The sequence below is a fragment of the Symphalangus syndactylus genome, chromosome 4 (genome assembly GCF_028878055.3).
Source record: "Symphalangus syndactylus isolate Jambi chromosome 4, NHGRI_mSymSyn1-v2.1_pri, whole genome shotgun sequence".
Classification (NCBI taxonomy): Eukaryota; Metazoa; Chordata; class Mammalia; order Primates; family Hylobatidae; genus Symphalangus; species Symphalangus syndactylus.
The window spans coordinates 48,164,950-48,190,457 of record NC_072426.2 but is presented as its reverse complement, the minus strand read 5'-3'; the positions used below and the strand labels follow the sequence as shown (position 1 = coordinate 48,190,457).

Genomic DNA, 25,508 nt, shown 5'->3' with positions numbered 1-25,508 from the left:
TTGGGAGGCTGAGGCACAAGAATCACTTGAACCCAGGAGGCAGAGGTTGCAGTGAGTTGAAATCATGCCACTGCACTCCAGCCTTGGTGACAGAGTGAGACCCTGTCTCAAAAAAAAAAAAGAAAGAAATGTTAAATCTTTCTTATAGAGTATGCCTCACGCAGTAAAGCCCCTTAGTATCTGTCAGAAAAAATATATATACACAACACACATCTTTTTTCCAGCACTTTATAAATGTCACCTCATTGCCTTCTAGCTCGCTTGTTTTCTGAAAAGAAGATCATGTATTTAAATAGTACATGGATCAGTGTGCCAAAAACTGAATATTTAGTTGATGATGTATGAATACTGGCTCACTTTATGGAGAAAATAAAACTGGATTTCTATCTTATGCCATTCAAAAAGGTACACTTCAAAAAAAGCTCTCATTGTGAAAGATAAGTCTATAAGGTTAACAGAGGCAGGATCAAAGCAGGCAAGATGGCGTCGAGCAGCGGGGAGCTAGGGAGTTTATCTGACCACCATGTCCGGAGGGCGGTATGCAACACGTAGGCCAAATATCGGGACGGACGACGGCCTCGTGCTGTCAAGGTATATACAATCAATTTGGAATCTCAGTACTTATTAATACAAGGAGTTCCTGCTGTAGGAGCCATGAAGGAAATAGTTGAGCGATTCGCTTTGTATGGTGCAACTGAACAGTACAATGTTCTAGATGAATACCCGGCAGAAGACTTTACTGAAGTCTATCTTATTAAATTTATAAACTTCCAAAGTGCAAGGACAGCCAAGAGAAAAATAGATGAACAGAGCTTCCTCGGTGGATTGCTTCATGTGTGCTATGCTCCAGAATTTGAAACAGTTGAAGAAACTAGAAAAAAAACGGAAGTGCAGAAGGCATATGTAGTAAGAACTACCGAAAATAAAGGTTTTAAGCCATGTGAATATATTCCCTTATCAAGGAATAAATTTTTGGAGTAGAATTTGTTAACACTTTTAAGTGATTTTTTCAATTATATGATTCTGAATGATGAAAACAATAAATAAGCCACTTCTGTTTTCCTTTCCCTCACCATTTAAATTGTGATGTAAAGACCATTATGAGACAAAGAAATTGGTTACAGAGCATAAAGACACAGAGAATTTTAGACAAGACTTCCACTCAGAGATGTCTGAATTTTGTACAGCTGCTGTGAACACTTCTGCAGGGAACTCAAATCCTTATCTTCCATATTCTTGTGAATTGCCTTTATGTTATTTCTTCTCAAAATGTATGTGTTCATCTGGGGGGCATGTAGACAGAACATCAGACTCTTCTAAGGATGGTAGAAACCATGGTAAAACAATGGGGCATTATAACCACAATGATTCTTTGCAGAAAACACAAACACTTTTAAAAACTCAGTGGCCTACCCTGGTGCACAAAAGGCTATTATTACTCTTTCAGAGGCAGTTGATAGATTTATGCCTAGGACAACACAACTGCAGGAGCGCCAAAGAAGAAGAGAAGATGATTGTAAACTTGGAACTTTTCTTGAAACAAACTCAAGTAGTAATGAGGTTATGACTGGACCTCTGTTACCAGAGGTATCTAAAGTGGATATGCACGATGACTCATTGAATACAACAGCAAATTTAATTCGGAATAAACTTAAACAGGTAATTTCATCTGCCAAAGCCTCCAGGGGACAAGCTGGCAGAGGTACATACAAGTCATCCATTAAAACAAAGAAGAATATAGAGTGCCAGCAGCAAATTAGTATTTTCTAAAAAAAAAAAAAATTTTGTTTTTAGCCTGTCATTTTAATTATTCAAGAGATTTTACTGCTGGTATTTTTAAATGCACTCCTCTTTGTAATTTTATTCAAGCTACTTGTCTAAAGTCATTTCTTCTTTTTTTGATCCATACTTAATGTTGCAGAAACTATTCTTATCATTATAACGTTACCTCTCATGTACTGTAATTATATGTAAATTAATTAAAGCAAGTATGGAAACTTTACAATATAAATCAAGATAGGCAACCAGGAGAAAACATAATAAAATAATAATAATAAAGTTAACAGAGGTTAATAAATGTTAACAAAGATAAATGGCTTATAGATTCTATAGCATCTAATATAGGCTTTCTGTCAACAAAAGGACACAATGAACAAAGTTAAGAACCCAGTTTATTATTTCCAGAAATTATTTGCAATATCTAAAACCACAAATGTCTAATATCAGAATATACAAATAATTCTTGCTAATCCATAATAAAATGATAGCAAATCAAAATAGGAAAAAATGAGCAAAAGTTGTGAACCATTATTTCACAGAAGTGAAGACTCAAAAGAAGGTTATTATGAAAAAGACGTATTAATTTGCAATTATTACAGTGGCAACAATGAGAAAGTTATATAATGCAAGTGCTGCCTGGGAAGTAGGGATATGAAAAATTGTAGACATTGCTGGTGGGAGTTTAAATTGGCCTAGGTATTCTGAAGAGTAATGTGAAAGTATTAAATTAAAGTTAATTAAACATAGATATATGTTATGACTAGATATAGTCATATTCTGGATGTGTATTCTAGAGCAATTCTTCCACCAGTATGAGAGAGAACACATAAATGTTCATTATGGTGCTGTCTTTAGTAGCAGAGATGTGGATGCAACCCAGGTGTTCATCATTGGAAGGAAGGGACAAAATGTAGTGTACGAACACTATGTAAACTGCATAGTAGTTAGTGAAAAACAGACCAACTCTAAACACGGGACATGAATAGACCTTTAAAACATGGTGCTGAGTGGAAAAAAATAGTTTAAAACATAACAGCATTTGTGTAAATTAAAGTTATATGCACATAAAAGAAAATCACATGCAAATAAATTATAGATATCCAATGTTTCAGAATTATTACTTCGGTTGGGAGAAAAATATAAGTGGAGAGAGGTTAAACAATAAGAAATGCAGGAAAGAAAACAGGATGGATTGAAGAAAGGCTGAACAAGAGAGGTGCCCTGCATAAACACTTAATAACAGTGTTCTAGAATTTGGGATTATGATTAATCCAACATTTCATCTTGAGAAAAAAATAAAGTGATAGATAAATATTTAAGTAGGTATGCAAATGAATGAGAGATAGATTAATAAATATATTGGTAGGTAGGTAGGTGGATAGATGAAAAGAGCGGAAAGAGAGAAGAGGGAGATATGGTAGGTAGATGGATATATGAGAGATAGATGATGGATAGAGAGAAAGATAGAAGACAGGTAGATAGATCAGACATAAAGACAAGTAGATAAAAAGCACGTGACATATTCCTTGTAACTTAATGCCCAAGTAAAAGGCAGAATGGGAAAGCTTGACGAACTGTAGCATTTCTTACAATGCAATGGAAAATTTATTTTAAATATATATTTATTTAGAAAACTATTGGCAAATTTCTCCTGCAAAGACCCAGGAATATGTGTGTCCAATAAGAAGGCAATTTTTGTCTTTTATAAATTTCCTATATTTGACCCTATATTCAACAGAGTAACTCTAGAGCAACTGGCGACAGCTTTTATCTATAAATTGCTAGCATAAACTCCCGAGATGAATGCCAGTGTATTTAAGAATAGCCTGGCAATGTACATTTTTAAACATAGAAAAATAATGAATAATCCAATACCTTGAATCTATGTATGTTATCGCATATGATACCTTATATATCCCACTGAACTAGAAAGGCTGTATTTTTTCATTACGAATACACTGTGTGTAACCAATTGATTTATTGATATGAAGATAGATTATTGTGATATTTATAAGAAATTATGTTTTAATTCTTTATTATTCTTTACCTTTGTCATGTTGTACATATATATAATTATCAAATATAAGCACAATTGTCTTTATTATTCTTTACCTTTGTCATGTTGTACATATATATAATTATCAAATATAAGCACTATGAGTACATTATAAATTTTTATCATGTGTATACATAATATTATTTATAGGGATGATGTGGAAAATCCAAATTCACAAATCAAATTCCTTTTATTCTTAATTCAAAAGTCCGAAGTTGACCAAAAGTGTTCTTGGAATAGTCTGGTGAGATTGTTTTAACAGTGACTGTTCCAATTAATGCTATTTGTATGTTCTTTCAATGTATTTTGTTCCTATCTCTTCTGTGGTGGAAAAAAAAACAAAACAGAATGATCCAATTTGAGCTGCATTCCTGTTTTTCTAAATGAGATTATTCAGTGGTTTAGTTAATCTTGAGTTGCCACAGGGCCTCAAATAGAATGAGGTAATATATTCTATCCTCACTAGCTCAGCCTCTTTTATTTTAATTTTTTAAAAGAAAAAAGATTTATGTTGTCGGAGAGGCAGAGGGTATTAGATGATAACCATGAAGTATTAGGATCACAGGGGAGACAGCCTGTCTCTATGTGTGAATGTGAAATCCTATCTGTGCAGGTCACTGCCAACATTGAAAGAGACAGGGGCACAGAGCTTGTCCAGGAACTTCACTTTTTACTCCATCCAAGTGGGGAAAAAAGGAGTAGCCATTATGACCAATGCTACACATGAAATCTTTGGTATTTTATGGATCTGTCTCCTATGTAGAGGCACTTTTCTGGACCAGCTGACAGGCTTTCAATAGTCATGTCACTTCCCTTCTAATCTCTTTCAAACCGTAAGACACGGCCAGCATCCTGCCTCCTATCATCCTCCCACCCCCTTCCCATACCTTTATTCTTGATGAAAGCTACTCTAAGGCTGTCCCTAGTCAAGGGACAGTGCTTTCAGGGAAAACACATTGGACTGTATACACATTTGATCAAAAACATTTGAAATGTGCACAAAAGCAGCCAAGTCAGAAAAAGAAAAGGACAGCTGCATAAAGATGTCATAGCTATAAAAGAGCTGGTTGTAAAAGCTCTGGCTAACCAAATGGCTAAGCTAAACAAAGCACAATTAAGGCCATCCTGTCCATTTTTCCCATTCCATTCTCTCTATCTGTGCATATTGAACTCACTAATTAGTGCTACATTGTTTTTCCAAATTCTTATTTCATTTCCATTTTCTTACAGTCCTGCTTTCATGTTTGCTAACACAGGCAAAAATATATCTTTGTATATTCTACTCTCCAATATATTTTACCCACTCTTCTTCTAAAGGTGTGCATTTTTACTAGGAATAAATATAGGAAAAATTGAATGTCTTGATGATTGACATTTTTATAAACTCAAAATTAAATGTACGCTTATGATGCTAAGGCAGCATTGTTCAACATTTTCCAGGATTATAACAAGCAAACCAAACAAAACAATAAAAGCCTAGCTAATTTGTCCATGAAATACCCTAAGGTTTTGTTAGGTTTCCTATGAGTATGTTCTGATCACTGATCCACTCAGGAGAAAGTGGCATTGGGTTATGTAGCCTGTCAGCTCCAAGGCAACTGAAAAAACAAAAGTCTGAGTAGAATATCAGCAATCAAATTAGATAAAATTTAACAAGGTAAATAGCAGCGTACAAAGTAAGATGTGATACAATAAGATAATACAAACACTCGCAAGGCCAAAAAACCAAACACCGCATGTTCTCACTCATAGGTGGGAATTGAACAATGAGAACTCATGGACACAGGAAGGGGAACATCACGCTCCGGGGACTGTTGTGGGGTGGGGGGAGGGGGGAGGGACAGCATTAGGAGATACACCTAATGCTAAATGACGAATTAATGGGTGCAGGAAATCAACATGGCACATGGATACATATGTAACAAACCTGCACATTGTGCACATGTACCCTAAAACCCTAAAGTATAATAAAAAAAAAAAAAAAATACAAACACTCATCAACAAGGAAAATCCCTGCACCTCCTATTATGCCAAACGAAAGCACAACAGCAGCTACGTGGAATTACCTTGAGATACAGTCTCAAAGGTAATTGACAAATTACCTGAGTCTCAAAGTTAAGTCTCAAACTAACAAATCCAGTCAATTTGTCCTCTAAATTCAAAGTAATGTTAGACCCTTTACCCTCTGGGCAAAAACCAATTCTGAATGACTGTGACCTTAAGCCTCTGTGAGACTAAAGAGAGATGATTGATAAAAACAATGGGTTTGGAAAGGTCTGCAGAGGAATTCCTCTAAAAGGGAAATTCATATGCTAGTATCATCTCCAATCCTGAAATTTGAGAAACTAGAGGGCATAGAGGTTCCCTGACATTTGGAGATAAAGCATAACTGTAAAAATACTGAGAATAAAATAATAATATATCTATTTGTCAATCTATCAGCTATCACTAAAATGACTGCTAATTGAGATATTTTATTTAAAAAATACTAAATTAATGGAAAAATAGCTCAAGAACATAAAATAACTTGACTTTTATTTTATGTTGTGATGTTATTCCTATCATTAGGTCATATTATTTAAGAGCTAAAAGAGACACGTTCATGTGAACAGACAAGTTACTATTCTTCTACCATTTTTATTCATGAATATTTTATGGTGTGTTCAGAAAGTCAGCAAGCAAAATATACATCTGTAATTATTTTTCTGTAGTTTTCATTATTCTTTTAAATATATATTAACCGACACTCTAACCAAGGGCATTGTGAAAATATGTTAATATAAATGTTTACATAATTCTTTTGTATACTTGGTAATGTTGATTCTCCTTTTTTATTCAATTTTTTATAGATTTATTTTGCTTTCAGAGTATACATTAATATAAATGAGCTCTTCTACATTTTATTTCATTATTAATCATAAAATAGCTTGACAATTGGTTAATTCCCATAAATATAAAAATATTTTGTTTCTAACAGTTTGATTAGAAAATGAGTCTTTTTTTGTAACTGAGGAGAAACAGTGTCAATATTTTAGTAACATTTAATGAAGTCTACAATTAAAAATTCAGAAGGACTTGGATTATATAAATTATTCCAAGAATTAGGTATTTGGATTAACCACTTGTAACTTAAAATACTTTTATTAAAATATTTAAAATCACAGTTGGATTTTCTTCTACTTGAGAAAGCATACTCCAGTAATTGCAGCTGGCTGGTTTTTCAAATTGTAGCTGTTTTTTTAATTCCCTTTGGAGCCGTGGTCTTAAAGTGCCTCACGATTATCAATTGTCACATTTTACAATCTTACTTAAGAATATGAGGCTGAGTGCATACTCACCCCTGAACAACGTACCAAAAAATCTCTTTGGTACTCTTTCATTTTTCCAAAGTTGTTTCTCTTTCATAAAGAGGAAAGTGTCTGTGTATGTATTAACATATGCGTAGCCATCCTTATCCATATTAACAGACAAAGATTGTTTCTATTCTTGTCAGTTTGTTTTTAGATAACAAAGGATTTATTTTTAGACAATTTTAATTGCATGTTCTATCTCCTAATATCTTTTACACCTTCTAATACTCATACTAATAATCAGATCATTCCTAATTATGCACTAGAGGTCTAATTCTTAGCACTCACTATAATAGACTTTATAGACACCAGTTGCTTTCATTCCAGAACCATAAAATGTTCCCAGTGAATTAATATTGATCAAATTAATGCAACAAAACATCTCATTATTCATTGTATATTCTAAATACTGCATGGCTAAACATTTCTGTCCAGTCTTTATTGATGGTTACTTCTCTGATGAATACAGGCCTGATTAACTAATCGCCCTATTTGAATTTTTTCGTTATTTTGTAATCTATATTTTGAAGTATTTGTGGCTTAAACTGTTGAGCTTAGTATCCAATTTTATTTAATGATCTGACTTGCTTTCTTTTTTTTTTTTTTTTTTTGAGACAGAGTCTTGCTCTGTCGCCCAGGCTGGAGTGCAGTGGCGCAATCTCGGCTCACTGCAAGCTCCGCCTCCCGGGTTCACGCCATTCTCCTGCCTCAGCCTCTCCGAGTAGCTGGGACTACAGGCGCCCGCCACCACGCCCGGCTAATTTTTTTTTTTTTTTGTATTTTTAGTAGAGACGGGGTTTCACCGTGGTCTCGATCTCCTGACCTCGTGATCCGCCCGCCTCGGCCTCCCAAAGTGCTGGGATTACAAGCGTGAGCCACCGCGCCCGGCCGATCTGACTTGCTTTCAATCAAATTGAAAAAAATTGTTAATACATGTATCTACATTTCTATAAGGTCCATTATGTTATTCATAATTGTTATTTTTAATTACTTCTTATGCATTTCTTTAACAAGAAAAATAACACTCTTGTATTCACTATTCAAGTGATAATTAAAATCTTTAACAGCTTGCTAAACAGCACTAAGGGATGAAAGTCAGAACTACATTGCAAAACCTCTGAATCCTAGGCAAATACTTGGCAGACCTGTTGCTCCTACCCAATGGGCACCTTTGATAGCTATCAACAAGCATTTGCCACAGTCTCCACTGAGCACATGCTCTGCCTACCACTCTGTGGCTTTCTGCAGCAAACCGTGGAATCAACTGAAAGCAGCTGGCATGTAAGATAAAACTCGATGGCCATCCAAGACAGCATATTACAATTTCTGTGATGTGACCCCTTCCCGGCTTTACAGAAATATCTCTTTTAACATATTTCCATATTTGTTTCCACTATACCAATCGTCTCATGGTTTTCTGTCAGCCCACCTCATTTTTAATACTTCATCGTAAAAATGAAATATTACTTACAAAGCCTTTAAAGTGGGGCATTTATTACATTTCTTTATTAATAAGTCAGCCATTTGTTTATGTCACCAACTACACAATGAGACTTGAAAATATGGATAATATTCTATTCACCTGTCAATCATAGGCCAAGAAATCAATAACAGGAGTGCAGGAGGCACATATTAGAGAATTATTCAATACATTAAAAAGTTAATGACTCAGTGACATCTAATTCTCTTAAATTTATATAGGGGCACCAGATTTATAATTTCCTATTAATTAAATTATGATAACTTGAACTGTGCTTGGCTAATTAATTGCATATTAATACATTATAATATAACTACTATAAAATATATACATAAATACTTTTATCCTTTGTTACGAACAAAAAAGTTATATTTTATTACAAAATTAATAAAGGAAAGCTGTACCAGTTCGAACTAGCAAAAGGTAATGTAAAAGTCAACATTCTCCACTCCTGTCTTACTCTGCCTAAAGTAACCATCATTAGCATTTTTGTATGTATGATTCCATGCATATGTAATATCTTATTTGTCTTACTGTTTTAAAATACAGTATATATTTTTTATTATATTGTAGTTCTATTTCCAGACAGCAAATACATGTAGAGAATTTTCCTTCTTTTTAATGGCTACCCTATGAAGAAGTATCACAATGACCTCAATCAATACTCAACTGAATATTTTGGTAGGTTATTTTAAATTATCTTATTTTGTTTTGTTATTATTACAAACAAAGCTTCAATGATACATTCAAATATTTCTTTTATTACTACTAAATAGATCCTTAGAAGTGAATTTGATCCACCAAAGTTGACATGCATACTGATATTTTGATAATTACTGACAGATCATGGCAATTTATACTCACACTAAAACTTTATGACTTTAGTTCTAAAACCCTGACATTTCCTGAATGCATCAATATTTTTTGTGTGTAGAAGGTATTTTTAAGTTACTAAGCATTTATCTTACAATGGTTTTAGGTTTACAGAAGTATTACAAAGATAGTGCAGAGATTTACCATATACCCCACACCCAGTTTTTTCTAATTTTAACTTCTTACATTAGTATTGTCCATTTTTTACAATTAATGAACCAATATTAATACATTCTTATTACCTAAAGTCCTCTTTGTAACATTTCCTTAGCTTTTTTTTTTTCTTTTCTAATTTGCTCTTTCTAGTCTAGAATACTACAAGGCATTTGGTCATTTTATTCCTTAGGCTTCTCTTGGCTGTAAGAATTGTTCGGACTTTCCTTGTCATGAGTCCACACTGATGTAAATAAATGATTGAATAAACAATAAATAGAGATGAATAGTCAAATCTCCTATACAGAAAAATTCCAAATACTTTATGTAGATAAGTTGACCTCAGGTAGGGGGAGTATAACTCCTTACCCCTCCAGCATGGGTTGTGCATAGACACCTTCTTTCAAAAAGTATTATGAAAAGGGAGAAAGCAAAAGAGTAACTTTACAATGGATAAATTTGACAGATGCTACCCCAGACTATGTGATCAGTTAATTATGTAAACGGTGATACATTATATTGATAGTGTACTCTTCATATGATATGATGAAGATGGCACTTTACCTCTGTAGACTCCCTTTCCCAAAAACCCATCATAATCATGAGAAAAATATCAGAAAATTACAATTGAGGATCACTGTATAAAATACCTGACCTATAATTCTCAAACTGTTAAGTTTTTAAATGTTTATGAATCTGATTAATTTAAAAAAACAAATAGTGCTGTTTCACTAATTCTATTTCGTAAAGTGCATAAGATCTGAAAATTGAATTACTAATTCCCATAGTATATTGTGCATCTTAGGACTTAAAAACAGTTCAGTGCATGAATGAATCAGCTGTTCCTTAGTCCTTGTTAAAGACACTAATCTAATAATTTCAATTTGTTATGTTTCTTTTTTCATGTCCTACTTAAGCATTCCTAGACTCTTGAAGAAACACAGTGCGTGGGGAGGTAGGAGATGCTCTGCATTGTAATACTGTAAATTTGATTCCCTTTGAATAGTGGCTGTGATGTTTGGAACACTTTTTTTGTAAACTTCATAATTTTTATATCTATTTGGATATTTACAGACTGTTCTAAGTACCAAAATGCAAAATACTTTTCTTAAAATCATGCACACACACTACAAAATCCCATAAACAACGGATTTTTTTTTCAGTTTTAAGCATAAAAGACACAAACAATATCACATATGGGGGAGCAAATGGAAGGAGCATTTGCCAATGCCTGGGGTGTTTGGCAATATTAATGCTTGGTGCAATCTTTTGAAGAATTCCAAAGCGTGTGGCAAACTGTTCCCATGCACGTGGTATAGCCAGGGACACAGCTGTACTGTAATGATGGGTCACTTGGAGTATATGTAACACTGAACTAAAATCTGGAAAGACTGGATTCTCCTCCTTACTCTTCTGATTTGCTAAGCAACTTGCATTCTTCCTTTATATCTTCACTCAAATATCCCCTTATTAAAAAGAGTGTTATAAGATTAGTAAAATCTATTCTGCAAAGTACTTGGAGATCCCGAGAAACAAGCTTTGGGTAAATACTACGTGTATTGTGACCAAAATCACCAACAATTTCTCTGATAATTTTCACAAATTCTCTTTGGCATAACCCTCATACCACACTTCCTACTAGCATAAACATAAAATAACATTTTTTTTCTTGAAAAAATACAAGTATTCAGGATTTGGCACTATCATTTAGTGTTTATTTGTGTTTTTGCGTGTGTATGTGTTTCCCCTGAAGACCTTTTGTCTATTTTTTTAACCTTTCCGAATGCCATGGGAAATACATAACAGTGAAAACAACACAACTTTTCTAGGTCAATGAAAACCTGTCATATACAATAATGTAAAAATAAAAACATTTCTTTTTTTTTTTTTTTTTGGACGGAGTCTTGCTCTGTCGCCCAGGGTGGAGTGCAGTGACGCAATCTCGGCTCACTGCAAGCTCCACCTCCCGGGTTCACGCCATTCTCCTGCCTCAGCCTCCAGAGTAGCTGGGACTACAGGCGCCCGCCACAATGCCCGGCTAATTTTTAGTATTTTTCATAGAGATGCAGTTTCACCATGTTATCCAGGATGGTCTCAATCTCCTGACCTTGTGATCCGCCCGCCTCGGCCTCCCAAAGTGCTGGGATTATAGGCATAAGCCACTGCACCCGGCCTGAAAAACTTATTTCAAACAAATGCAATAATGTGTTGCCAAATTGACCTTCTCTTTAGGAAGAATATTATAAAAATTGTATCAGTAGTTAGATACACATGATATGGGTCATGTCTGTCTCAGATATGGAGAAATTTGGCCAAAAGAAAAAATGTTAGGAAAGCATATCCAGCTATATATTAAATAAAGTTGGTTTAGAAAATCATGCATGAATGGAGAAGTCAGCTATTAATATTATAAAAAAAACAGAGGCATATTAGCACATTAGTAAGAATGAGATAGATTGGCAACAAATTGTGCAATAAATTTCTTTATTGCAGATATCTATGGCTAGCATGACTATTTCATTTGCCGTATACTAAATGACATTTCATTAATCCTTGGCTTTTTTTCTATATGAACACTACTACCTACTAACCTTTCATAGACTGATATGAACACTGATATTTTATACCTCAGTACAGTCTCACGTTATCACAAGTTAATGTCTAGTAATATAATGAAAAAATGTATCTAACGTCATGAGCAAACTCCTCTTACAATTACTATTTGTTTGTATGAATACAATACAGCCCTGTAACGAAAACTGATCAGCCAGTGGAGCCAAGATGGCCTAATAGAAACAGCTCTGGTCTTCAGCTCCCAGCGTGAGCGACGCAGAAGACGGGTGATTTCTGCATTTCCATCTGAGGTACCAGGTTCATCTCACTAGGGAGTGCCAGACAGTAGGCACAGGACAGTGGGTGCAGCGAACTGTGCCTAAGCGGAAGCAGGGCGAGGCATTGCCTCACTTGGGAAGCACAAGGGGTCAGGGAATTCCCTTTCCTAGTCAAAGAAAGGGGTGACAGAGGGCACCTGGAAAACCGGGTCACTCCCACCCTTATACTGCACTTTTCCAACGGGCTTAAAAAACGGCACCTGGCTCTGAGGGTCCTACGCCCACGGAGTCTCACTATTGCTAGCATAGCAGTCTGAGATCAAACTGCAAGGCAGCAGCGAGGCTGGGGGAGGGGCGCCTGCCATTGCCCAGGCTTGTTTAGGTAAACAAAGCAGCCAGGAAGCTCGAACTGGGTGGAGCCCACCACAGCTCAAGGAGGCCTGCCTGCCTCTATAGGCTCCACCTCTGGGGGCAGGGCACAAACAAAAAGACAGCAGTAACCTCTGCAGACTTAAATGTACCTGTCTGACAGCTTTGAAGAGAGTAGTAGTTCTCCCAGCATGCAGCTGGAGATCTGAGAACGAGCAGACTGCCTCCTCAAGTGGGTCCCTGACCCCCGAGCAGCCTAAGTGGGAGGCACTCCCCAGTAGGGGCAGACTGACACCTCACACAGCCCAATATTCCTCTGAGACAAAACTTCCAGAGGAACGATCAGGCAGCAGCATTCGCGGTTCATGAAAAATCCGCTGTTCTACAGCCACCGCTGTTCTGCAGCTACCACTGCTGATACCCAGGCAAACAGGGTCTGGAGTGGACCTCTAGCAAACTCCAACAGACCTGCAGCTGAGGGTCCTGTCTGGTAGAAGGAAAACTAACAAACAGAAAGGACATCCACACCAAAAACCTATCTGTACGTCACCATCATCAAAGACCAAAGGTAGATAAAACCACAAAGATGGGAAAAAAACAGAGGAGAAAAACTGGAAACTCTAAAAATCAGAACCCCTCTCCTCCTCCAAAGGAATGCAGCTCCTCACCAGCAATGGAACAAAGCTGGATGGAGAATGACTTTGACCAGTTGAGAGAAGAAGGCTTCAGACAATCAACCTACTACGAGCTACAGGAGGAAATTTGAACCAATGGCAAAGAAGTTAAAAGCTTTGAAAAAAATTAGATGAATGGATAACTAGAATAATCTATACAGAGAAGTCCTTAAAGGACCAGAGGGAGCTGAAAACCGAGGCATGAGAGCTACGTGACGAATGCAGTAGCCTCAGTAGCTGATGCCATGAACTGGAAGAAAGGGTATCAGCAATGGCAGATGAAATGAATGAAATGAAGCGAGAAGAGAAGTTTAGAGAAAAAAGAATAAAAAGAAACGAACAAAGCCTCCAAGAAATATGGGACTATGAGAAAAGACCAAATCTACATCTGATTGGTATACCTGAAAGTGACAGGGAGAATGGAACCAAATTGGAAAACACTCTGCAGGATGTTATCCAGGAGAACTTCCCCAATCTAGCAAGACAGGCCAACATTCAAATTCAGGAAACACAGAGAATGCCACAAAGATACTCGTCGAGAAGAGCAACTCCAAGACACATAATTATCAGATTCACCAAATTTGAAATGAAGGAAAAAATGTTAAGGGCGGCCAGAGAGAAAGGTCAGGTTACCCACAAGGGAAGCCCATCAGACTAACAGCGGATCTCTCGGCAGAAATTCTACAAGCCAGAAGAGAGTGGGGACCAATATTCAACATTCTTAAAGAAAAGAATTTTCAACCCAGAATTTCATATCCAGCCAAACTAAGCTTCATAAGTGAAGGAGAAATAAAATACTTTATAGACAAACAAATGCTGAGAGATTTCGTCACCACCGGGTCTGCCCTAAAAGAGCTCCTGAGTTTCCATGAAAACATGGAAAGGAACAATCGGTACCAGCCACTGCAAGAACATGCCAAATTGTAAAGACCATAAAGGCTAGAAAGAAACTGCATAAACTAATGAGCAAAATAACCAGCTAACATCATAATGACAGGACCAAATTCACACATAACAATATTAACTTTAAATGTAAATGGGCTAAATGCTCCAATTAAAAGACACAGACTGGCAAACTGGATAAGGAGTCAAGACCCATCAGTGTGCTGTATTCAGGAAAGCCATCTAATGTGCGGAGACACACATAGGCTCAAAATAAAGAGATGGAGGAAGATATACCAAGCAAGTGGAAAACAAAAAAAAAGGCAGGGGTTGCAATCCTAGTCTCTGATAAAACAGACTTCAAATCAACAAAGATCAAAAGAGACAAAGAAGGCCATTACATAATGGTAAAGGGATCAATTCAACAAGAAGAGCTAACTATCCTAAATATATATGCACCCAATACAGGAGCACCCAGATTCATAAAGCAAGTCCTGAGTGAGCTACAAAGAGACTTAGACTCCCACACAATAATAATGGGAGACTTTAACACCCCACTGTCAACATTAGACAGATCAACAAGACAGAAAGTTAACAAGGATACCCAGGAATTGAACTCAGCTCTGCACCAAGCAGACCTAATAGACATCTACAGAACTCTCCACCCCAAATCAACAGAATATACATTCTTTTCAGCACCACACCACACCTATTCCAAAATTGACCACATAGTTGGAAGTAAAGCACTCCTCAGCAAATGTAAAAGAACAGAAATTATAACAAATTGTCTCTCAGACCACAGTGCAATCAAACTAGAACTCAGGATTAAGAAACTCACTCAAAACCGCTCAGCTACGTGGAAACTGAACAACCTACTCCTGAATGACTACTGGGTACATAACAAAATGAAGGCAGAAATAAAGATGTTCTTTGAAACCAACGAGAACAAAGACACAACATACCAGAATCTCTGGGACACATTCAAAGCAGTGTGCAGGGGGAAATTTATAGCACTAAATGCCCACAAGAGAAAGCAGGAAAGATCCAAAATTGACACCCTCACATCACAATTAAAAGAACTAGAAAAGCAAGAGCAAACACATTCAAAAGCTAGCAGAAGGCAAGAAATAACTAAAATCAGAGCAGAACTGAAGGAAATAGAGAAACAAAAACCCCTTCAAAAAATTAATGAATCCACAAGCTGGTTTTTTGAAAAGATCAACAAAATTGATAGACCGCTAGCAAGACTAATAAAGAAGAAAAGAGAGAAGAATCAAATAGATGCAATAAAAAATGATAAAGGGGATATCACCACCGATCCCACAGCAATGCAAACTACCATCAGAGAATATTACAAACACCTCTACGCAAATAAACTAGAAAATCTAGAAGAAATGGATAAATTTCTCAACACATCCACTCTCCCAAGTCTAAACCAGGAAGAAGTTGAATCTCTGAATAGACGAATAACAGGCTCTGAAACTCAGGCAATAATCAATAGCTTACCAACCAAAAAGAGTCCAGGACCAGATGGATTCACAGCCGAATTCTACCAGAGGGACAAGGAGGGACTGGTACCATCCTTCTGAAACTATTCCAATCAATAGAATAAGAGGGAATCCTCCCTAACTCATTTTATGAGGCCAGCATCATCCTGATACCAAAGCCTGGCAGAGATACAACCAAAAAAGAGAATTTTAGACCACTATCCTTGATGAACATTGATGCAAAAATCCTCAATAAAATACTGGCAAAACGAATCCAGCAGCACATCAAAAAGCTTATCCACCATGATCAAGTGGGCTTCATCCCTGGGATGCAAGTCTGGTTCAACATACACAAATCAATAAATGTAATCCAGCATATAAACAGAACCAAAAACAAAAACCACATGATTATCTCAATAGATGCAGAAAAGGCCTTTGACAAAATTCAACAATGCTTCATGCTAAAAACTCTCAATAAATTAGGTATTGATGGAAGGTATCTCAAAATAATAAGAGCTATCTATGACAAACCCACAGGCAATATCATACTGAATGGGCAAAAACTAGAAGCATTCCCTTTGAAAACAGGCACAAGACAGGGATGCCCTCTCTCACCACTCCTATTCAACATAGTGTTGGAAGTTCTGGCCAGGGCAATCAGGCAGGAGAAAGAAATAAAGGGTATTCAATTAGGAAAAGAGGAAGTCAAATTGTCCCTGTTTGCAGATGACATGATTGTATATCTAGAAAACTCCATTGTCTCAGCCCCAAATCTCCTTAAGCTGATAAGCAACTTCAGCAAAGTCTCAGGATACAAAATCAATGTACAAAAATCACAAGCATTCTTATACACCAATAACAGACAAACAGAGAGCCAAATCATGAGTGAACTCCCATTCATAACTGCTTCAAAGAGAATAAAATACCTAGGAATCCAATTTACAAGGGATGTGAAGGACCTCTTCTAGGAGAACTACAAACCACTGCTCAATGAAATAAAAGAGGATACAAACAAATGGAAGAACATTCCATGCTCATGGGTTGAAAGAATCAATATCATGAATATGGCCATACTGCCCAAGGTAATTTATAGATTCAATGCCATCCCCATCAAGCTACCAATGACTTTCTTCACAGAATTGGAAAAAACTACTTTAAAGTTCATATGTAACCAAAAAAGAGCCCGCATCACCAGGTCAATCCTAAGCCAAAAGAACAAATCCGTGGGCATCACACTACCTGACTTCAAACTATACTACAAGGCTACAGTAACCAAAATAGCATGGTACTAGTACCAAAACAGAGATATAGATCAATGGAACAGAACAGAGCCCTCAGAAATAATGCTGCATATCTACAACTACCTGATCTTTGACAAACCTGACAAAAACAAGCAATGGGGAAAGGATTCCCTATTTAACAAATGGTGCTGGGAAAACTGGCTAGCCATATGTAGAAAGCTGAAACTGGATCCCTTCCTTACACCTTATACAAAAATTAATTCAAGATGGATTAAACACTTACATGTTAGACCTAAAACCATAAAAACCCTAGAAGAAAACCTAGGAAATACCATTCAGGACATAGACATGGGCAAGCACTTCATGTCTAAATCATCAAAAGCAATGGCAACAAAAGCCAAAATTGACAAATGGGATCTAATTAAACTAAAGAGCTTCTGCACAGCAAAAGAAACTACCATCAGAGTGAACAGGCAACCTACAGAACGGGAGAAAATTTTTGCAACGTACTCATCTGACAAAGGGCTAATATCCAGAATCTACAATGAACTCAAGGAAATTTACAAGAAAAAATCAAACAACCCCAGCAAAATGTGGGTGAAGGATATGAACAGACACTTCTCAAAAGAAGACATTTATGCATCCAAGAAACACATGAAAAAATGCTCATCATCACTGGCCATCAGAGAAATGCAAATCAAAACCACAATGAGATAACATCTCACACCAGTTAGAATGGCCATCATTTAAAAAGTCAGGAAACAACAGGTGCTGGAGAGGATGTGGCAGAATAGGAACACTTTGACACTGTTGGTGGGACTGTAAACTAGTTCACCCATTGTGGAAGTCAGTGTGGCGAATCCTCAGGGATCTAGAACTAGAAATACCATTTGACCCAGCCATCCCATTACTGGGTATATACCCAAAGGACTATAAATCATGCTGCTATAAAGACACATGCACACGTATGTTTATTGCAGTACTATTCACAATAGCAAAGACTTGGAACCATCCCAAATGTCCAACAACAATAGACTAGATTAGGAAAATGTGGCACATATACACCATGGAATACTATGCAGCCATAAAAAATGATGAGTTCACGTCCTTCGTAGGGACATGGGTGAAACTGGAAATCATCATTCTCAGCAAACTATCGCAAGGACAAAAAACCAAACACCGCATGTTCTCACTCATAGGTGGGAACTGAACAATGAGAACACATGGACACAGGAAGGGGAACATCACACACTGGGGACTTTTGTGGGGTAGGGGGACAGGGGAGGGATAGAATTAGGAGATATACCTAATGCTAAATGACGAGTTAATGGGTGCAGTACACCAACATGTCACATGTATACATATGTAACAAACCTGCACATTGTACACATGTACCCTAAAACTTAAAGTATAATAATAATAATAATAAAGAAAATCGATCAGACAACATGAACGGTCAAGGACTCACAGAATATATAACAATCTTTTTAAATGTTATCAGTTCAAACTTGAACTCTGTACTAATTTTTGTATGTTCATGAGAACATATCAGGCTTTTTCTTAAAACATATCCTAAAGAACTCTGATTGTCACTTTGGCGGTTTCCAAGAGTTGCAGGTGGCTAACTTTCACTAGAACTGAATTGAAAACCTACTCGTTGATCAAGCATTGTATGAAACATACACACACACACACACACACACACACACACACAACAAACAAATATAAAATGTTTAAACATGCTGCAGAGAGGAATTTTAAGAGAAAAAAGATGTTTCAAACATTTTCAAGAATTAAATTAAAAATTATCTGCTTTAACTTGATGAAAACTTCATTAATGGTTTTATAGTTGCAGTAAAAACATATCCTACATATCTGCTTCTCTTTTTTTTCTTTTTCAGTTTGAGGGAAGGTCAAAGAAAACCTAGAAGCAGGGAACTAATTATAAGACTTTATTTTTTCTCTTTCTCCAGTGTTTGGATATAATTTAGGAAGAGAAATACTAGAAAATGAAAGCCACAGGCTTCTCAGAAACTTAAGAGTGTTCATCAGTTAAATTTATTGTAAAGTAAGTGGCAGACATTGTTTTAGGGAGAACAGAAATGTAGAATATATCCAGTTCTTGGACAAGCTGACAATATAAAGGTATTGATGTGAAGTCCAGAATACTTTATGCCAATTCACCATGAAATTGGAGAAGCTTCTGCAAGTCTTCTTCACACCTTTCCCACAGTACATTTTCAATTTGGAATGATATGGGATATATAAAACACTCATTAATCTATTACTCTTAAGTCCGTATGTCTCCCATTGAGTAGTTTAAAAACACCCAGATTGTCTTGAAATTGTCCCCATGGCATATGCAATTAAAGGCAGTAAGGCATGGATTTCAGTATCTTTTTTTAGTAGGGTTTATTTTCAGAGCAGTTTAAATTTCCAGATAAAATGCATAGAAAGCACAAAGAGCTGCTCAATAATTGCCTCCACCCCCCCACACACAGTTTCCCTCGTTATCATTAATGTATTGCATGAATGTAGCACATCTGCTACAACCGATAAACCAACCTTGATATATTATTATTAATTAAAGTTCACAGTTTACATTGGGCTTCACTCTTTTTGTTGTATGGTTGCATGGGTTTTGACAAATGCATAATTCCATGTATCCACCGTTAGAATATCATATCAAATAGTTTTGGTTACCCCAAAATGCCCTATACTCCACCTCTTCACCCCTTCTCCACCTCTTCCTGAATCCCTAGCAATCCTTAATCTTTTCACTGTCTCTCTGGTTTCCCATTTTTAGAAAACCATGTTTTCTAGAACATTGGTTGTGATCATACAGTGGGGAGCCTCTTCACATTGCCTTCTTCCACTTTCCAGGATGCATTTAAGCTTCCTCTATGTCCTTTTGTGGTTCAGTAGTTCATTTTGTTTTATCCCTGAATACAATTCCACTTTATAAATGTACCATAATTTGTTTATTCATTCACTTACAGAAAGACATCTTGGCTGCTTCCAAATAAGTGGTAATCAACAGTCAACATCCATGTGCAGGTTTTGTGTAGACCTAAGTTTTCAACTCCTTTGGGTAAATGTCAAGGAGCACAATTGCTGGATTATATGACAAAAGCATGTTTAGTTTCATAAGAAACTGAGAAACCACTTCCCAGAGTGATTGTACCGTTTTGCATTCCCACCAGCAATTCAGGAAAATCCCCGGTGCTTTACATGCTCCTCAGCATTTGTTATTTTCAGTATTTTAGATTTTAGCTATTCTAGTAGGTGCGTAGGCATATCTCATATTGTTTTAATTTGCAATTCTTTAATGATAGAAGATGTTAAATATTTGCCATCTGTTTATCTCCTTTCTTAAGGTGTCTAGATCATTTGCCCATTTTTAAATTGGGTTTTTCATTTTATTGTTGAGTTTTAAGAGTTCCCTGTATATTTCAGACACAACTCTTAATCAGATATGCTTTTTTCCAATATTTTCTCCCAATCTTTGACTTGGGTTTTCATTCCCTTGGCAGCATCTTTTGCAGGACAGAACTTTTAAATTTTAGAGTAGTTATCTTATCATTTTCTACTATATTATCTCTTACAAATTATATGGTTTTACATTTTAGATGTAGGTATGTCATCTTTTGAGCTAATATATTTGAAAGGTGTAATGCTGTATCTAGATTCATTTTTTTTTGCATCTAAATGTCCAGTTGTTTCAGCAGTTGTTTAAAAACACTGTCCTTTTTCCATTGATCGTTTTTACATTATTATCAAATTTTGCTTGATTATATTTTCGTTAGTATATTTCTGAGATCTTTATACATTTCACCTGATACATTTGTCTGTTGTTTTACCAATGCCACTCTGTCTTGATTGCTACAGCTTTATGGTAAATCTTGAAGTCAGGCAATATTAATCCTCTGACTCTTTTCTGCTACAATTATGTGTTAACTGTCCTGAGTCTTTTGCGTTTCTATATAAACTTTAAAATGATTATTAAATGACTATTCTTATGATAGTATAATGGGATAGAATAGTCTTTTCTCTCCTTAATATCTAGTTTCTCTGGGTCATGTCTGTTCTATTTGTTTATCTTGAACATTTTCTTTTAAGTTCTTCCTTTCTTCAAATGGTGGTTTTTCTAGGTTGTCGATTTGTACTTGATAATAGAGCAATGAAAATACTTTGCTGCATCTATATGGGTGTGGCTTATTTGCTAGTGAACATCTATACTTCTGTGTGTATGTATGTGTAGGAGCTGAAATTTAATTTTTTCAATGTCCCAAATAAGAGAACACTGAACACTTATTTTTGGACCTCAAACTTTCGCACTAGGTCCCATCAAAGTGTTCATTAAATTTTTCAGAAGCATTTCTGTTTGTATTTGTTTTCATTAAGTTTAGCTTCACTTTGGTTTTGCCTGAGGGGTAGCTGTAAGCAGATGTAGTTGTCACTTATTCTTCATATAGATTTTCCAATGACCTAATGCCTGTCTCATGCATCATTTCTACTTTTCTTCACACCTGATAGCTCTAATATTTGAAGGGTCTCTGTGTTCTTCAGAAGAAGCTACCTCCCTCCATGACCATACGCATTGTGACTGGGCGATTCGCAGCTGCAGATTCCTCAGTCCTGTTCCACCACTAACAACTCATCCATCCATGTTCTTTTCTTCAGATAGTACCCTAAATCTCTCTAGCATTTTTGTTGTTTGTGAATTTTGCCATTCTAGATATTTTCATATATCCTAAATTAATGTTCCCAAAGCCTAAAATTTTTAACCACTGACCCTATCCATGGTTAGAATGTGTCTGAGAGGTGATTAAATGAAGTGAAATATCATTGTACAATATATATGTCATAATTGCAGCTTACACAATACAGATAGAATGGTCCTGGTTTTACCAAGGGAAATGCTGTCTTACTTTTATTGTATTTCCTGGGATCCGATGGTTTGGTATAGGAGACTGCCCCTACCTGCTATCACTCTATAGGGACTATAAAAAAATTAGCAAATATGTATGAGGGTATGCCACTCTGCTTCATTTCTCAATGGACTACATGGTTAAGTCATGTGGTTTTTCTTTTTTCTTTTCAGATGGAGTCTCGCTTTGTCGCCCAGGCTGGAGTGCAGTGGTGCGATCTCAGCTCACTGCAAGCTCCGCCTCCCAGGTTCATGCCATTCTCCTGCCTTAGCCTCCTGAGTACCTGGGACTACAGGTGCCCGCCACCACGCCCAGCTAATTTTTTGTATTTTTTAGTAGAGACAGGGTTTCACCGTGTTAGCTAGGATGGTCTTGATCTCCTGACCTCGTGATCCACCCGCCTTGGCCGCCCAAAGTGCTGGGACGTGGTTTTTCTTAATGGTATTCTTACATTCTGTGTTGACATCTCTGGTAATTATGACCCACTGAATAAAATTTAGCCTATTTTGCTCAAATATCTTTCCCTTGTCTAAGATTTCAAAATCATATTTTGTTGCACCAATATCAACTGCTTTTAAATCCTATTATTTACCATTAGTTATTTAATATTTTACACTAACTCATTAACTAGAGCTAGTTTCTATTATGCTGGTAGTAAACAAACATAGCATTGAAGTATTGTGCTTTGGGAGGAAATTTTATCTTCACTACTTGCAAGGATCCCTTTTTCTTCATTAACAACCTCAGGTTCAAATAACCTGTGTTCCAGATAATATTTTTCACCCACTCTTTGGTCAGTAAACAAGAAATTAGGGTTACATAATTTTTGGACACTGTGGGTACAGCCTCCAGAGATACTTCAGATTCTCAGTCACGTTAGCTCCTTTTTTAAAGAGGGTCTGGGTATGTATGTTTCATCCCACATGTCTAACATCCGTAGTAATATGTCAGTGCCTGGTGAGGTGAGATTTCCAGGAAAGCTTTTCAGATACTTAATCTCAATCAACAAATACTAGAAGTTTAGAACTAAATAGATGTTTAAGTCATCCCTTTGGTTTTTGTTAGGATATAGTGAGATTTTTTAAATTAGTCTACACATTCTCCTTGCATTTAATTCATTACTTTTACAAGGATGTATGAGCTTCTGCCATATAAGCACTTTTTTAAGTTCTTAGCGATCCAATGGAAAAATCAAAGTCCCTGCTCTCTGAAGCTTATAGTCTTGTGATGCAGAAAGCAAATTTAAAACAATAAAAAATAATAAAACGTCTAGTTGTTTTATATGTTGTTTAAAAGTAAAATAAGGTAATGTATAGAGAATGATGGGAGAAATTGTTAAGATGGTTGGTTAGTAAAGGAGATGTTTAAGAAAAATTTTAGATGGAATGAAAAGTGAACAGTATGTAGATCTTTGGATCAAGAATGCCAGGCAAAGAGCAGGAAGAGCAAAATTCTGAAGTGAGAACAAACTTAGTATTTGTGAGATGAGCATAAAAGTAATGGTAGCTTGAGCTGAGTGAGAATAAAAGTCATGAGATGATTGTGGTAAGAGAAACATGAGAACATCTTAGGCCTGATTGGATCTTACTCCGAATGAGTTATTCCACTAATTAGAAGTGTATGCTCCAAGGGGATGACATATCTAGTTTATGGTTTGTTTTTTTTTTCCTTTTTAAATCAACTTTTAAGTTCCAAAGTACAAGTGCAGGATGTACAGGTTTTCTTCATGGGTAAACGTGTGCCATGGTAGCTTGCTGCACAGATCAACCCAGCGCATAGGTATTAAGCCCAGCATCCATTAGCTATGTTTTCTGATTTCTGTCCCTCCACCCCCACTTCCACTCTTGTCCTACATCTACAATTTTTCTCAAGGGAGTCAAATGGATTTTTATGTGCTTAGACACGTGGATTTTTATCCATTTGACTGCCTTGAGCAAAATTTTACATGTAAGGTAAGAGTGGAAGTAGCAAAATCATTAAAACTTTTTCTTAGAACTAGAAATTATGGTGACTTGGACTAGGGTGCTACAGCTTTGAAGATGACAAAAGTGGCCACACATGGAACATATTTTGGAGACAGCAATGATAGAAGTTACTGATACATTTTATGTGGTTATAATAGAAGGAGAGGAAGCAAGGATGATTTCTTTTGGCCAAGGCAGCAGGTGGTGCCACCATTTGCTAAAATGCAAAAGATTAGAGGTGTAATAGATTTATCAGAGGAGTATAAAGAGTTCCAGTTTGGATGTGTTGGTTTTTTATTAGCCATCTAAATGGATATTTAGTGTAGAAAATGGGCTATATGAGTGAATCTGTAGTTCAAAGGAATGGTCAGGGCTAGGTGATACATTTGAAAGTCATCAACATATAGATATGATATAAAGACTTACCTCCATTAAAATCATGTGTGTAAACAGAATTATAAAAGCCAATATTTTTTCTTTCTTATTTTTAATATGACTGACTAGAGACCTTGAACACCACTTCTCCTCAGAAAGAAGAACCAAAGTTACAGGTGAATAATCATAACTCGAACAGAACATTAAAGGGAGAGTGCTGGAGCCTATGGAAGAACTCAAGAGAAGAAGCTAGCACACAGAAAAATAATGAAGCAAGAATCTGGCAGGGATGGATCCCCAAAGGATTTGGTGTTCCAATGAAAGGGCAGGTGGGTTTGTTTGGTTTTTTGGCTTTGTTTTTTGTTTTTGCTGCCTTCACTCCTGCAGCGTACTACTGCTTTCTAAACTATCAGAGAGTTCCTCTACCCTTGCAAGCTCAATCACTAGTGTGGGCAGCAAATTGGGAGCTTCTTGAGGGCAGTGCACCAGGCTACCAGCTTGCCCAGGTTCACTCACCACTGGCCCAGAACCCAGCTACAATGACAGGGCACCATATTGAATGCATACCCATTGTAGGATTCTTACCATGAGATGACTGTGGTAAGAGACACATGAGAACATCATAGGCCTGATTGGATCTATGAGTCCTTGTGTCTCCACATCACGGGATCCCCCACAAACATACCCCAGCACCCACTAGGATTGTAGCAGCCACACAGAGCTTGTTGGACCAAGGGGAGCTGTGGATTCCCGGTAGTTTAGCCCTCAGGGCATGCTGCTCCCAGGGAAAGGGAGAGCTGGGAGCTCAGGGCACCTGCCTAGGGGGGTGCCAAAGGAAACCAGAGGAAACCAGAGTATGTGCTTTCTTGTGCCCAAGAGCTCCCACTTGTGGGCAGAGAGTGACTGCGGCTCGTCCAACAGAGATGTAGGTGCTGTGCTCAGCTCAATGAGGGAAGAGTGTGGTTCTGCTCCAGTGGCCAGGCAGCCACAGTGTTCCCGCACAGGCCTGAAGAGTTAGATTTCTCCTCCCCACTAGTCTACTGCTGTAGATGTAGCCATGGAT

At 36.7% G+C, this 25,508-nt stretch overlaps 1 protein-coding gene and 1 pseudogene across 1 annotated transcript; both read left to right on the top strand.

The window, feature by feature from the left end:
• The first annotated feature begins 480 nt into the window (after window positions 1-480).
• Window positions 481-1,724, top strand: LOC129480642 (RNA-binding protein 48-like; annotated as a pseudogene).
• Window positions 1,725-4,542: 2,818 nt separating this feature from the next.
• Window positions 4,543-25,035, top strand: LOC134736323 (uncharacterized). Its single transcript, XM_063637101.1, is given in 8 exon segments — window positions 4,543-4,570; window positions 4,674-4,847; window positions 8,265-8,466; window positions 10,855-11,029; window positions 14,547-14,724; window positions 14,727-15,643; window positions 22,952-23,068; window positions 24,601-25,035. Coding segments are annotated over 8 exon segments (2,226 nt in total).
• Window positions 25,036-25,508: the final 473 nt, after the last annotated feature.